This window comes from Citrus sinensis, chromosome 5 (assembly GCF_022201045.2).
Source record: "Citrus sinensis cultivar Valencia sweet orange chromosome 5, DVS_A1.0, whole genome shotgun sequence".
Taxonomy (NCBI): domain Eukaryota; kingdom Viridiplantae; phylum Streptophyta; class Magnoliopsida; order Sapindales; family Rutaceae; genus Citrus; species Citrus sinensis.
In genome coordinates, this window is record NC_068560.1 from 34,912,465 (window position 1) to 34,928,529 (window position 16,065).

Below are 16,065 nucleotides of genomic sequence, written 5' to 3' on the forward strand. Positions count from 1 at the left end.
TTTTTTGGGTTCTTATACAAGTTAGTGATGAGCAAGAGAATCATTTGCTCACGTTATTATGATACTGATTGCTTAAGGACAGCCGAAAGAACTAAGACATTCCAAATATGTATATTGCCCCAAAAATGCTGATTGGGACTCAATTTCTACAATAATATTTTTCATAATTGCATGATATTTTCGTTAGCCAATTGATAACTTAAAACAAAAATGACCACTAATTAAGCTTTAGCATTTCTTTCATTTTTGGTTATTAGCACCCACTCTAATGTTTTTACCATGTTTTATTATTGTTGTATCATTTTTTTCTGTCTTAAAGAAAAAAAAATAGTGATATGCATACTAGTTATTTCTGAACTGGCTTGGTCATATTAGTTTAAAATTATGTCAAAAACATTCAATAGGGTGGTTATATTTATAGATAGAGAGAATAACCTGTAATTTTAAGAACAAAATTTTGGAACGAAAGTTTTAATTATGCCAAAATTTCCATGACGAATTCTTTAGTAAATGTCGAGCCATTATCTTGCTGTGAAGTAAAAAAAATAATATCTAAATATAATATAGGGAGATTATCATTTTTTCCATATTAAAATTAATATATATCACTTATCCTTTTACCCCCTAACACAAAAAATTTAAAGAAAAAGGGGAAATGGGCCATTTCTAATAATATTCTTATTTTGAAATACATTTTTGTTTTTATTTATTATAAATTAAATAAATAGAAATTAAAATAAAAATTGGAAGTATTAAAAATAAAAACATATATTTGGATGTGAAAAAAAATTAATAATAAGATATTATAAAAATGCCCATTGATCCCCCTTCTTCTTTAAAATATTTGTGTTAGAGTAGTTTTTGGATATTATAAAAATAGTAGGGGAATAAGCGATATATTGATCTTAGTAGAGGATAAACTGACAATTTACCTATAATTTAAGTAGTAAATTAATTTATTCTAAAGTCCATTTTTGATAACCAGTGCGTGTGTAGTTCGAATGTGATGCTCAAAAACTAATTGATAGATCGATATAGCAAGCGGTACACACAGAACAAATCAATTATGGCCCATTAAATCTAGGATATACATAATTACTTGTTCAAAATAAATTTAAAATGGTGAGAAAATACATCATTGCATTCATACAAGTTTTTTTTTTTAATTACATTTAATAAGAATTAAAATAATCTTTGTCCCCTCCTAAATCGTTTGTGTAATAATTTTGTGCTTTTAGGAATCATTTCGAAACAAAGAAAATCTATATTTTTCTTAGAGGCATTTTTATCAGAATATTTTTTAGTTTTAAATATTTTAGTCAAATTAAGTTTGACTTTGGCTGCAATTACACATTTTTTGCTGAAGAGAGGTCCTGCTATTTTTCAACACCCCTAGTGTTACAGGTGCCAGGTGAGCTTTACAGCTAATTAAAAAACGGTAGCAGGTATTAACAAAGAAGAACAATACTCAAATCTTATGATAGGTTTATCTATCCCTTTCTTGGAATATTCCAAAATAATTTTACTTTTTTTAAAACACCCATAAAAGTGAAATTAAGTTGATTTAACAAAGGTTTAACTAGTAAGTATATGTAACTAAGTTATTTCTTTTCTAGTTGGCTTAAGAGATTAAGAAATGATTTTCGTCTGTTGCATAGGACTTTCTGGCATCGCTGCAACTACAGCATTTATTACATTGACAATTGGATCTTAGTGAATTCAGATATGGGAAACAATAGCGTATGATTAGTTATCAATCACTAACTTTGAGCAAAAGTTGTCGATCGATCGTTGTTTTGTTTTATTCATTTGCTTTTTAATGGACGGTATAAATTCTTTTCCGATGAACAAATATAGCCAACGTAGTTGAAGATAAAAGAATCGAACCCGTTTCTGAATAACGACATTGTAGAAATATTGAATGAAGTTGGTTGAATTTCAACCCTCCAATTTATTAGACTTTATGGTTTACGTAGCTTACAAAAGCAAATTATCCAATAGTGACCAAAAAGAATGTAACGTGTCCAACAAAATTGACACCGCTGTCAGCATTTCCACTTGCAAGCACATCTGGCACCCATGTACGTCTCTATTGAAGTTAAATAATATGGAAGAAGATCATTATTGAAAACCTAAGTAGAGAAGTTTGTAATTTTATTCTCATACGCACGCAATCAAATTCTCAGTTTCCACTATAAATAAAGATTTGGAAATGTTTTAGATCTCAAAATAGCACGCAGTTAATACGAAGACTTTTGGCTGAGTAAGCCCCAAATGCATAGGCTAGCTGTTATACATTTGTACACAAATAAGTTCAAAACAACAGTTTTACACCGCTGAGATGAATGTAACAGTTATGCATATCCGATCCTACGAACAGAAAGTATGTTTAATCTACAACCTCTTATGCAAGGATTGACACTCTAACATCATGCGAGATTTAAACACTTTGGGACATTCAATGATCGAATGAGCAAAGCTATAAGTTTTCCGTCTTCAGCTGCGAGGATTATTAAACAATCGTAAGCTTGGCTAAAGATATATAACTAAGCAAGAGCAGAATAAATGTAATAGCTAGCTTGTGCCTCCCGATTTGAGCAGGGACTTCTAATCTGAGTTGTGGTACGAACTTAAAAGTGCCTCCCATAGTTGGGGCACTTCTTAGGATACCTCGTGGTTAAGACAAAAAAAAAAAAAAGTCTTCATACACTTCAAAACTTAAAACGCGTCAAATGACACCAAAACGAGTCAGTTTGGCTGCCGTTTTGGGAGGAGACGAGAGTTTCCTTTAGTTGTGTTTCTATTCATTTTCTTTTATTCTTTTTATTATTATTATTATTATTATTTTACTTTTTTAAATTTGGAAAACTGTTGGATTGGAACCGAGCAGTAAAAAAACCAATTGGTTTCAATTGACAAACTCGAGCCAACTTGAAAAAAAAAAATGTAAATTTTGAGTTACTCCCTCGTGAATTATTGATAATTTTTAAATTGTCCCCTTATTTTTTAAAATATCAAATTATCCCCTAAAAATAGTTAATTTTAACAATTGACTGTCATTAACTTATTAAATATGAAAATATCTTTTTTAACAACCATAATATTGGTTGGCATGGCTACATGTGGCAAAGGATTTGGTTGCCTTGACCGCGTGCAGCCATGGCTTGGTTTCCATGGTCGCAGGCCACCAGGGATTTGACTGCCTTGGTTGCACGTGGCCATGGGTTTGGTTTCCATGGCGGCGCATGACCAAGGGTTTGGTATCCATTGGGGTAAAATGAAAATTTGTTAAAGCGTTTGGGGCTTACTATAAATATTTAAAAAAATTGTGTGTGTTTTAAAATGTTAGAAAGATTTAGGCTATAAAAATTTGCCTACATAGCAGCTTGGTCTTTTTCCTCTTAATTGACTGTTAGGAAAATTTATAAATTTATTTTACCCCTTTGATAGTTAAAAATAATAGCGGTAACAATTTTTGAGGGTATATTTTCAAGAGTAAGGAAAGCAATTTAAATATTGTTAATTCACGTAAGGTTAATCCAATATTAACCTGAAAAATAAATATCTCATTTAGTTCAGGATTTTCAATCGTGGGACCTACGTATCAAAAGTTATATAGTCTGTAACTTGAACATATTTAAGAGTAATACGTGGGACTTAAAAGCAATTTTTTTAAATACGTTTTCCTTTTTCTTGGTAAAATAAATCTAGGAGAACTTTTCGGAATCTCTGTACAAACAAACTTATAGGTTAGGGGAAAAAAAAACTATTAGTAATCCAAAAAAGAAAACAAAGAAAATATAATTTACATACAGATAGCAAGTGTTATCGTCCAACATTTTTTCTTAGGTCTTAGGCCACATTTAATTAATATATTTCGACTCCTACGTTACTATCTACCTAATTTCTTAATTATACATATTTATACAGTTAAATTCTTCGTTGCGTTACATTTCTCAGTTCTATTTCAACCCAATAGGCTAATACATGAAATAAAATGTGGGAGAAATGTAACAGAATACAGAAGAAAAATAAAAACAAATGGGCGAGATGTCATGTTCTCCACCGAATATTATAATGAATAGTTTTGTTTCACCATTGCAATAACCTCAGCTCTCAGGGACTTCTTATAAATGTTGTTATATACACCTACCTTCAGGTACATTCCATGCATATTAATATGTATACGATTCCTCTAGAGTCTAGATTGTTAAATACTAACTAAGCAACAAATTATATCTGTGGGAACCATCCCCATTAATAATATGGTTCCTTGAAATACAGCGCATAAATAATGCAACAAAAAGTAAAAATAATAACAACAACATCAAAGGTGAGAGCTGTCATGGCTTGGTCACTCAGCTCTATATTTCTTCCTCCTAATCGATCCACCATGTCCGGAATTGATTCGTAGTTCTTCAATGCTTGATCATAAGGATCTTCAAATTTCATTTTTAGCTTCTCAGCTTTTCGGCTTGCAGCTTCTTGAGCAAGTGTCCAGTCATAAAACCTTCTGCTTTCTTCATTGCTTAATACATCGTAAACTTCCCTTAGCTTTAGGAACTTCTCAGAAGCAGCCTTTAGAGGAAGTGATGTTGTGTCTGGGTGGTACTCTTTTGATAATCTTCTGTAAGCTGATTTTATCTCTTCCAAATCCGCGCTTGGTGATATTCCTAAGAACCTGAATTTTATATATTGACTATTAATCGATACTAGCCAGCTACTTGAGTTTTGAACATTGAGGCTAACAATAATTTTCAAAGAGAACTTATTACGTTTCGAATTAACTACATCTTACAGGTTTTGTTTTTTGTATTATTCGGCCGGTTTTGTAAGAAATCTATTGTGAAATTGTGTAAATCATCATATACTTACTAGTTATAACTAATATCGAATCCTTAATAATTTTAAGCTATTAAGTTGAGAAGTTTCCCTACCCCAAATAGAGTAAATAGCACATGTACAAAGTTTATTTCAAATATATAAATGTACAATTATAAATTAGTAGAATTTGTGAATAAATCACCAACTATTGGATGAGTAATATATATTGAAAAAGTGAAACAAGAAAATGGAATAAAAAGTAATAATAATAAAACAAACTTACTGGTAATGAGAATCAGAGGAGTTGTCTAAAAGATCAGCGAACTTCTCACCCAAGAGATTCTTCTGCTCTTCTTCAGCATTAAAATTCTGGTTTGTTTGGTGTGACGATGATGAGCTTCCACCAATCCACCCTTCATCTTCGTTTTCCCAATGAATCCTTGTATCAACTCCCGGCTGCGCTCTTCGTTGGCTCTTGTTACTGCCAGCCTTTTGCGATGCAAACACACGCAGAATTTTGCTTCTTGTCCTTGCTGTTGCCGCTCTGGGCTCCTTTGTCAGCTGCTGCAAGCTGCCGTGTTGGGTTTTGAGAAACAGAGAATATGGAGATTGCGGAGATACTGTGGAAGCCATGAACATGAATGAGAGGGAAAAGAGAATTGGTGCCGGCTTCCATTTTCAAGATGAGAAGAAAATTTGTGTTTTCAGGGCCTCATGTTTCTGTGTGGCCCAGAAATTCCGAGGACTTTTCTCTCACAAATCTTTTGTTTTTAAATTTTAACTGCGACCTCATGCCACATTCACAAAATTAATAATTTTGGAGGTTTTAGCAATTTTCCTCAGATTGTGTAATATATAATTTAAAATGTAAAATCCATAAACTCTCTGAAAACCCCCTTGATAATTGATTAATAATGACGGTGGCCGGTGGGGACTTGAGTGAAATAAACAGAAAGCTAGATGGGACCGTACTCATAGTTGCAAATAAGGGTAATTCTTAGGGACCTCCCCTGAGGTTTAGCGTATTAACACATAGAGAGATTGTATCCACATAATTACAAGCTCCTCCCCTACTGTTAGTATCTAAATACGTATGGTGTCAGTACGTAAGGGTAAATGTGTAAACATATATTTAAAATTTAAAAAAAAATCAAAATTGAAGCTTCGTGTTTCTTATGTCTGAGAAAAATGTAAGAGATTACTTCATTAACCAATGCTCTGTAATAATCACTGGACAAAAGCAAACTAAATTTTCACAAAATGATTTTGTTGATTCGGCCCTTTACAGCCCTTTAAAGGAGCCAACATCAAGACCACACGGTCTTGCAATATCTTCTCAACCCAAGGCCACGCGGCTACCGCCATCACACGTAACTCCACCTCTGTCTTCGCTTGGAAGGGGGAGACCCTCTAAGAGTAATGGTGGTGCACGGAGAAAGCTCTGGACTAGGGTCCCGGCGGCGGCCCAGATCTGATCATTGACGACGATGGTGACGCTACGTTGTTGATCCACGAGGGAGTCAAAGCTGAGGAGATCTACGAGAAGACCGGGAAGCTAGAGATGGGTTGAAGGCCGATCCCAAGAAGTACACAAGATGAAGGAAATATTAGTCGGTGTTTCCGAAGAAACAACGATTGGTGTCAAGAGATTGTACCAGATGCAAGAAAATGGGACCCTTTTATTCCCTGCCATCAATGTCAATGACTCTGTCACCAATAGCAAGGTAATTTACTTTGATTTGCTTCAGATCTCAAATTTATTTATTTTTTATTTTATACCATCAATTCATTAAATTTTTGAAATATTGGAAGAAATAAAATACGAATGTTTTATTATGTAATGGGGGAAATAGTTTGATAACTTGTATGGATTCTGCCACTCGCTCCTAGATGGTTTGATGAGAGCTACTGATGTTATGATTGCCGAAAATGTTGCTGTTGTTTGCGGTTATGGTGATGTTGCCAATGGTTGTGCTGCTACTTTGAAGCAAGCCGGTGCTCATGTAATTGTAACCGAGATTGATCTGTATTAGGATGTTAGGTTTAAATTTCGTAGGAGTGTGTGTTTGGGTGGTGGAAAAGTTGGAGGAAAGAAACAGATTGGTTTCAATTGATTGAATACCATTTGGGATTTGAATTAAGGTTTTGGATGGGGTTGTGTGGATTATTTTGTATTTGATGCAGTTTTAAAGTTTTGCTTGCTTTGTTGCATCTTGTTATCCTATTGTTTACTGATGAATGATTAAAAAAAAAAATATTTTTCCCAGTTTCATATCTACATCAAAAATCATTTGAAAAACGAAGGCCAATTCGACAATTTATGATCATTTTACAATATCAGGCTTTAAGCTCTCTGCTTGGGATATTTTACTATCCTTTTATCATTGCAATTTACAGTTCAATCGGTTCTTAAAGTCTTGTTTTATAATTTATTATTTTGACGGAAAGGGTATTTTTGTAATTTCAACAATCTACTAACAGTCAAACTAATTGAATACTATCGACATGGGAGGTGTTCGTAATTACTTAGATATATTCTTTCTATGTGCTAATACGCCAAACTTCAGGGGAGGTCCCTAAAAATTACCCTTGCAAATAAAGTAGGGACCTATACGTTTTCATCCTTCCTCTTTTTTTTTTTTTCCAATGAAATATCGAAAATAATCTAAATTCAAAATTACATTGAGAAATTGGAAGAAATCTAAAAACAGGTCCACTATCAGCCTGTCTATTTTGATGAGTGCTCCATCCTTCCCTGCCGTAATAATTATAAAATATTATCTTTTACTTTGTTGCAGCCACAAATGAACTGTGTAACTACATTTTATTAAAATAAGGTTTTTGAATCTTTCTAGTTCTATCCTTTAACTGGTAATGATGGTAATGAAGGGAGGGTTGGGATAAAAAACATTAAATATTATTTTAGTATTGGATAAATTCAACGCGATTAGATTACGCTTTAATCAAAACATGATTAGATATCGTTCTAATCAAATAAATTCATGATATTTTTAATAACACATAAAACAAGATTAGATGATGCTATAATCCAAATGACTTTATAAGAGAGATTTTGATAAATAATCATAAAAGGAATTATAAAAAGAGATATTTTATTAAATAATTGAATCTGAAGTTACAATAATAAGGCCTCACTATTTATAATAGAAATAAATCACAATTATAATGGAAATAAAATATTAAATCACATACTATAATTGATTCTAATTAAAATAAAAAATAAAATCCTAAAATCCTAAAATAACGTCTTACATCAAATGGTTTGCCAATTGCCAAGAATGAAAAACATAAAATGGACGAAATTTTTCACTCTTTTCATTTCTCAAACAACTGAAAAGGGGAATTAAATAATGTCAAAGTTGGCTGCATCTAGAAGTGTTTGGCATGGCTGCATCTAGAAGTTTTGACAAGAATGGTCAGCTTGCAACAAGTTTGAAGATTGAATTTGATGCACACGGTTTTGATGAAGAATTTGGTGAACACGGCTTTGATTTTCTTGGCCACTAGTTTGCTATAAATACAAGTGCAAATGAAGAGCTTAATTATCCAATATTGAGAGAGCAATTTAGGGAGTTGAGAGAGAGTTTAAGAGCTTGCATTTATAAGCTCTTATTCTAGTGAGTGAGAGATTGAGTGTATTGGAGTTTTGGGTAGTGAGCTAAAATCTTACAATACTTGTAATCCTTATTTCACTAGTAAATTATTTTCCTTTTGTCTTCGCTCGTGGACGTAGGCTAAAAGCCGAACCATGTAATTTCTGGTGTCCTCTATTGTGCTTATTCTTTATTTTATTTCTAATTTCATTTTAGCTGCGGTCTTGCTTCACCCACCAATTTCCTAACAAATAAGAAATACATAAAACAAAAGTTATCTGACATCTTCTAAATTGCTATGATTTTTTTTTCACGTATATAAATATGATAACAACAATAATTTTTGCTATGTTTATATACACGCATGTCTAACAAGGGTCCGCCTACGTTACATTTAATTACATTTAATGTAACGTACAGTCAGCCTATGGAATTTCATCTAACCCCTTATACTATATGTTATTTATATTTTATTCATGAATATTATAAATTTTTTGAAATGTAAAATTTCGTTTAACCCCTTATACTCAATTTTATTTTATTAAAACCCTAAAGTATGAATTCGCCCCTATAATATTAAATTCTCAAAATAACCTCCATTTAATTAAAAAATATAATTATTGTTAGATGAATTATAATAATTATTATTATTTTATTATAATCATAAATATTTTTTAAAATAGATTATTGTTATTATTAATAACAAGAATAAAAACATTATAATTAATTAATCTATTAACAATAATTAATAATATTTTTTATTAAATTGTTAATAATAATAATAATCAATGATAATTAACATATTTATGATTATAATAAAATATGAAAGAAGAGCGGAGACTTTTATTTTGAATAAACTAGTTCCGATTAACATATTTATGATTATAACGTATTTATGATTATAATAACATTTTTTTAGTTGTTTGGGCAAGGGGGTCTCATGCGTGTGTGGACTTTTAGGCTGCCAGGAGAACGAAGACTGGAAAAATACCTTGCGTTTAGATAGTGACTTGTGTGTGAGTAATAACAATTTTTATTATAAAAATAAGTTTTATACCAAATATTAAAAAAAATCTGGATAATAATTAATTATTATTATTATTATTAACAATTTAATAAAAAATATTATTAATTCTTGTTAATAGATTAATTAATTATAATACTTTTTATTCTTGTTATTAATAATAACAATAATCTATTAAAAAAATATTTATGATTATAATAAAATAATAATTATAATTATAATTCTTTTAACAATAATTATATTTTTTAATTAAATGGAGGTTATTTTGAGAATTTAATATAGGGGTGAATTCATACTCCAGGATTTTAATAAAATAAAATTGAGTATAAGGGGTTAAACGAAATTTTATATTTCAAAAAATTTATAATATTCATGAATAAAATATAAATAACACAGAATATAAGGGGTTAGATGAAATTTCACAGGCTGACCGTAGCGGACCCGTCTAACAATGGTCTGGATCATATATTTCGACAAAGATATCTCTTCCCTTGAATGGAAAGTATTTTAAGACTTTATCATGTACCATGCTTACGGTGCTTGATTGCATGATTCACACGGCACGGGAGAGTATTAATAAATTGGAACAACCAAATTTGTTTAATGGAGTCGAATGGAACGGTACATATGTTATACTTACGAAAAGACGTTAGTCTACAACCTGAGTATGTCTGATGGAATTGAATGAGACCATTTGCAAATTAACTCTAAATTTTAGGCCATTTCAATAAATTTATGTGTTCAGTTTCAGAAATCAGAATACTTGCTGAGAAGATAGGACTCTTGTCCGGCTAAATTGAGAGCAAAGGCATGATGGCAGCACATATTGAAGGCAATCCACTGCCATGGACCCAAACATGATGACAATACCAATGACTTCAAATTAGCTTCATTCGTCTCTGCCTTCTATCTTTTGGCCCCATATTCTCAAATTTTAGACCATGCACGCTCCAAAATTATGGCCTGTCTCCATCTAATGACAGTGATTTCATCTATTTTTAAATTTTTATTCTTTTCCCAAGAACAAGTTGAACGAAATTAAGGTAGAGAGACACAACTCAAGATTTTCGATGACTTAATTCAAATTGTAATTTGAATTTGGATTCAAAATCTAAGAGACTTGGAACTAAAAAGCAACGACATTTCAATGATTTCAAAACATAAGGTAATAAACTCGTAATGAATCCAATTTATTAGACTTCAAACTAAAACTATGTGCTTAATTAAAAATATCTGTCAACTTATAATTTGATTATGGTTCGAAATCTAAACAAAAAGATTTGCAAAATAAGTTGTTAACTAGTAAACTAGAATTATATATGAACATCATAACATCAGTGCCACGCATCCGATTCAACCACTCTGCTAAACTAAGATTACAATTTATGTTCGAAAAAAGAAAAACTAAGATTACAATCTAAACGCAACAAAGAGAAAATATAAACTCATTATGAACAATATGACAAAGTGGGTAATTTTTTAGTTGCCCTAGCTTCAGTTTTACCCCATTACAAAAGAAATTGAAAAAAAAAAAAAAAAAGAACAGCAATTCATAGCATCGTTACATTACAAGATTTAACAGTCTGTTACGCCGCAGCCGGAGGAGCCGCCTCCGTCGGAGACTGAGAAGCAGATTCATCCTTACGACGGTGAGATGCATTCTTGTTATTATGCATCCAAACTTTAAGCACGTGTCTTTTAACACCCACTTCATTACAAAACTGGTTGAGTGCCACGTCATCCTGCCTTTGCATTCGCCACCCTATTCTCTCGGCAAACTCAAGCATCTTATCCTTTTGCTCTTGCGTGAACTTAGTCCTCTGCCTCTTGCTCTTCCCCGTCGCCGGACCCACATTTCCCGGAGGACACACATTCAGATTTACCTCCTCCCTCTCGGGGGTCTCCGACCGTCTATCATATTCGTCATAACGATCAACGGCTCCCACTAGCTTGGTAGGGTCCTTGAAAAGCAACAAGCGCTTTGGCTGCGGGAGCAGCTGGCCGCGGACTTCTCTTCTGTGGAAGTTACGGTGACAGCCGCATGCAGCGCACGTGAGGGAGTCATCAGCACGTGGCATGAACTCGCAGCAGCCGTCGTTGGCGTGGCCGCCGATGGAGGCTGCGTGGTTCTTCATGCATTCTTTGTAGTTGATTATGTTTGGTTCTTGTTGTGGATGTGGACGTTGGTGTTTGTAAGGAACCAAACTGAGATCCATTATTCAAAGTAATTGATCACCTTGTTTGATTTGTTTAATGAAGGGGGATTACAAGGTATAGTAACTGTATTTATGTGAAGTGGAAGGATAGAGGAGAGATGGAGATGAAACAAGCAAAAGTGAGAGAAAGAGCAAGAATTAATGTTTGTTTTGTTGTATAGTAAAATATTAATCCTTATTGTGGGAGGAGCGTGACGTGTATTTAAGAAAGGACACGAGAGAGAGCAGTGCTATTCCCCCCCCCCACCCTCCCACCCAATTTGATTAGATTATGAATTCACGTATTTAGAACACACCCCAAGTTATACCAGTCAGAACAACAAAATTTGTCATAGTTAGACGATATATATATATATATATAAGCTAAAAAAATTAAATAAATTAACAATGTATACTTCTCCTAACTTTCACTTTAGTAAATATGAACGTGATAAATTGTTTCATGAAATTTGTTTTCCAAAATAAAAAATTATTATCCAAATCTTAGTATACAATTAGGGATGGCAATGGGGAGGGGAGGGGAGGGGACCAATCTCCCCATACCCATCCCTGATATTTTGCATATGTCCCCGTCCCCTCCCCATCCCCGTCAGAATTGCTTGAGAGAATCCTCATCCCCTCCCCGAATAATAACAGGGGATCCCCGGTCCCCGAATAACTAATAGTCTAATACATTTTTTTATTTTCGATTTTAAATTAATCATATTAAAATAAACTCATACCGCTATTGTAAGCTCGTAACCAACTTTGACAGCACATTAAGGCCTCCAATGTGCTTGGATGAAGTTTGTTATGGTATGGGCTCACAACTCTACCACTAGTGTTAAAAACTGATTCAGAAGCAACTGTTGTAATTGGAATTGCCAAAATATCTCTAGCAATTCGAGCTAATGTAGGATACCTATTAGCATTTGTCTTCCATCAACTCAAAATATTAAAATCTTCCATTCGAGGTATAACTTTCTCATCCAAATATGAATCTAATTCATCTGCAACAAATGCACAATCTCCATTGTTTACATAATCATCAAAACCTGTCATCCATTTGGTTGCTTTCTTATAAGAATCCCCTGTAGATCTAGTAGAAGAACTACTATCAATATAATCAAAGCAATAAACAGTTGGTGAAAACTTCAATTAATACTCTTCAACTAATTCCCGGTAAGGGGTGACCACTTTCCCAACATACAACTATTTTGATATTTATTATTTTTAACAATATTTATAATTTTGTTATTTATTTATTAGTAATTTTAAAAATAAAAATAAAATTAAAAATTAAAATGGGGAAATGGGTAGGGGACGGGGATTCCACCTCATCCCCGTCCCCTCCCCGAATAAAAAGTTGGGTAAAAAATTTTCCCCGTCCCCTCCCCGAAAAAAAAATTGGGTATAAAATTATCCCCGTACCCTCCCCGAATGGGGAAAATCCCCGAGGGTACCCGTCCCCGTGAGGATTTTTGCCATCCCTATATACAATGAGTTGAAGATGGGAAAAAGTTTGGACTAGTGGTTATCATCTCTCTAATCTCTTCTTCAAATTTCTGGGAATGTATTTAAGTTCCACTAGTTTGATGTAGAGTTTGATTTCTTTGTAATTTATTTGGAGCATATTATTCCTCTTATGAGAACCAAGTTTTGCATGCCCTCATCGCCACTTCAACAATCATTACTTATCTCGCGGTTGTGCTTAGGAAAACTGTTCCTAAAAGGTTTTTAATAGTAATAAATTATATTTCTATTATTCTTTATTCTTTCTTTTAAAAAAAAAAAGGAGTTACGTACTGATGCATACTCCAAAAGTTGAGTTGTTCTTGTAGTTATAAGTTACTCATTTCAATTGTAATTTTCCAATGTTTCAAATCTAGATGTTCAGTTATAAGTTAATTTAAGGTGTGAAGCTGCAAGCTTGATAAGTGACTCGCAATACAAATGAGTATAAGTCCAACCTTATATTCTTTATTGCAAGTGGAACATGTCCAGTTGTAAGGGACACTGCATATTTTAATAGGTGACTTATGTTACATCAATAGTATATTTTTTTTATTCTTTAAAAAAAAATATTTTTTTATAATAAAACTCAAGAGAGGTATAATTTATTAAATGAAAAAAAGATACAAAGTTCATTTAAATGAGACAAAGACAAAAAAAAATTCTAATAAAGACAATACTAAACCATAATGGGATTAAGAAAATCGGTGCTTAAGTATCCTCTAAGAATCATCAAGTATAGGCTTTTTAATTTCTAATGAGGGAAAATCTCATTATTTGAAATCGAAGAAACGGAAACTGATGTTGGTTAAAGTGTCAGTGGCATCATTCTCTGTAGATATGGGGACAATAAAATCGTACAGACTTTATCATAATTAGGCAATTGAGCCATGTAGTGCGAGCTGTCAAGGAGAAGATAAGATGTCACTTTTTAGTTAAGAATAAGCAGTCATCGAATCGCGTTCCAACCACAATTAATGCTAGCCCTTATGGTAAGCAAATTCGATGGCACAAATAATAGCATAAAATGAAGTTTGATTCCCAATTGACATAGTGAAGTAGCCCAGAAAAGTTCCATGAGGACCTCAATAAATAGCGCTACAAGAAGCTGGACCTGTATTTCATTTAGATAGATCGTCAGTATTAACTTTGACCCAAGAAAATATGAGAGGATGCCATAAAATTGTAGAGATCTTTAGAGAAGTGCGGAGAGGATTGCTCGAGCTAAGTAGGTTATAAATAGGAAAAGAATTAGGAAGACCTACAAAGTCTGAGCATAGCTTACTCAAGTGAGAAATATAACTCAAACATTGATACTTAATACGTGCAATTGAAGGACGAATATTTTCAAACTTTATCTTAATACATCAATAATATGAAAATTGTTTGATGTTGTATAATTAGTCATAACTTTAATTCAATTTATTAATTATTGAATGTAGAGTCTTTCTTTTCTAGTAGGCATTCAAATTCAAATTGTCAGCTAAGGGTATAAATAAATTGATATAGTCTCATGATTGAACCAGTGGCGATTTCAGATAGTTGATGGGGATATCAAAATCCAAATATTTCTACTCAAATTTAATGGACAATGAAACTCTAAAAACTTAGTGTATGCGTGTATTGTGAGTAATGTTGCATTTACCACTATCATTCAAAAGGTTTTCTGATTTCTTAGTAATTTGATTATCAATTTGTCATGATAGGTATTGTGTTTATAACATGTTTTTATTTTCTTAAACAAATGTAGTTAGTTAATAAATCATATATCACGTAATTAACACAATTCGGATACATCGATTGAATAACATCTCGAACAATGGTTCTGATAATATTTTTAAAAATAAATGATGTTTGTTTGGGTTCAAATCAAAAAACGTATGTATTATATTACCAATCATTAAAAAAATAAAAATTTGAATACCACGCAATATCAATGCTCTATAAATGAAATCCAAACAACTTGTTAAAATTTTTTCGTAGATGTGAAAATTGAAATTATTTCACCCAATCTTTCGTATGCCAAAATATATATATATATATATATATTTATGGCTAATGCTAAGTTACATGCATGTACCTTACAACTCTCTCACATAAATAGTGAATGATATAAGTCCACTCATTAGTCACATGAGAGAGTTATAAGGTACATACATGTAACTTAGAGAAATCTTCTATCTATATATATATATATATATATATATATATATATTCAATTTCCGTTAGGGACAATGCAACAACCAGCGGCTCTTTCAAGTTTCCGACCCTCAGCAATCAGCCCATGAGTTGCAAATTCCAAAAAAGAACCAGTCCGTAGGACCCACAAGAGAGAATGTGTCGATAAGCCGCTGGAATACTAATCACTGTACTCTAACCCCATCTTGTGACTTGTGAGAGGTCGATATCTCATTCCCAGGGACGGGGGACCCACCCACGTGGATTCAGAGACAACGATCAGAGGATCGGACGGCTTAGAAATCCTGACTACCTGATCTTCAGGAGTATGGGCAAATATCTGCATCAGCTGCTGCTGATAGGCTGGATCTGGATTTGATTGATTGATTGGGCTTCGGGCTTCCTCCTTTTTTTCTTTTTTTTTAACACGTCACGCTTCTAAAGCCATGCTATGTGGGTCCCGCAGTACGATTAAATTTTTTTAAAAAGCTCCATCAGATTCAGGCCGATCACAACCGTCCATTAGGATTACTGACACATCTTCTGACACACGTAATGGGCTTTAACCCATTAATTTTTTATTCAATAGTTGTCTAATCGGCTGCAGAACATAACATTTTAACTCAATGCAGCGGCGCATCACACGCTCAAGTCTGTCATAGCAACCACCAAGATACTGAAAACTTTTTTTTTTTTTTTTTAACGAGGCAAGATACTG

At 32.9% G+C, this 16,065-nt stretch overlaps 2 protein-coding genes and 1 pseudogene across 2 annotated transcripts; 1 reads left to right on the top strand and 2 right to left on the bottom strand.

Annotated features, from left to right (window-relative positions):
- Window positions 1–4,072: 4,072 nt before the first annotated feature.
- On the bottom strand, window positions 4,073–5,588 carry LOC102617175 (hypothetical protein). Its single transcript, XM_006473103.4, has 2 exons — window positions 5,108–5,588; window positions 4,073–4,681 (listed from the first exon to the last, which is right to left on the bottom strand). The coding sequence occupies exons 1-2, from the start codon at window positions 5,461–5,463 to the stop codon at window positions 4,258–4,260; spliced, it is 780 nt and encodes a 259-aa protein (XP_006473166.2). The 5' UTR covers window positions 5,464–5,588; the 3' UTR covers window positions 4,073–4,257.
- A 150-nt stretch (window positions 5,589–5,738) lies between these two features.
- Window positions 5,739–6,857, top strand: LOC127902452 (adenosylhomocysteinase 1-like; annotated as a pseudogene).
- A 4,023-nt stretch (window positions 6,858–10,880) lies between these two features.
- Window positions 10,881–11,904, bottom strand: LOC102617464 (zinc-finger homeodomain protein 1-like). Its single transcript, XM_006473104.4, has one exon. The coding sequence runs from the start codon at window positions 11,676–11,678 to the stop codon at window positions 11,049–11,051; it is 630 nt and encodes a 209-aa protein (XP_006473167.2). The 5' UTR covers window positions 11,679–11,904; the 3' UTR covers window positions 10,881–11,048.
- Between the last annotated feature and the right edge of the window lie 4,161 nt (window positions 11,905–16,065).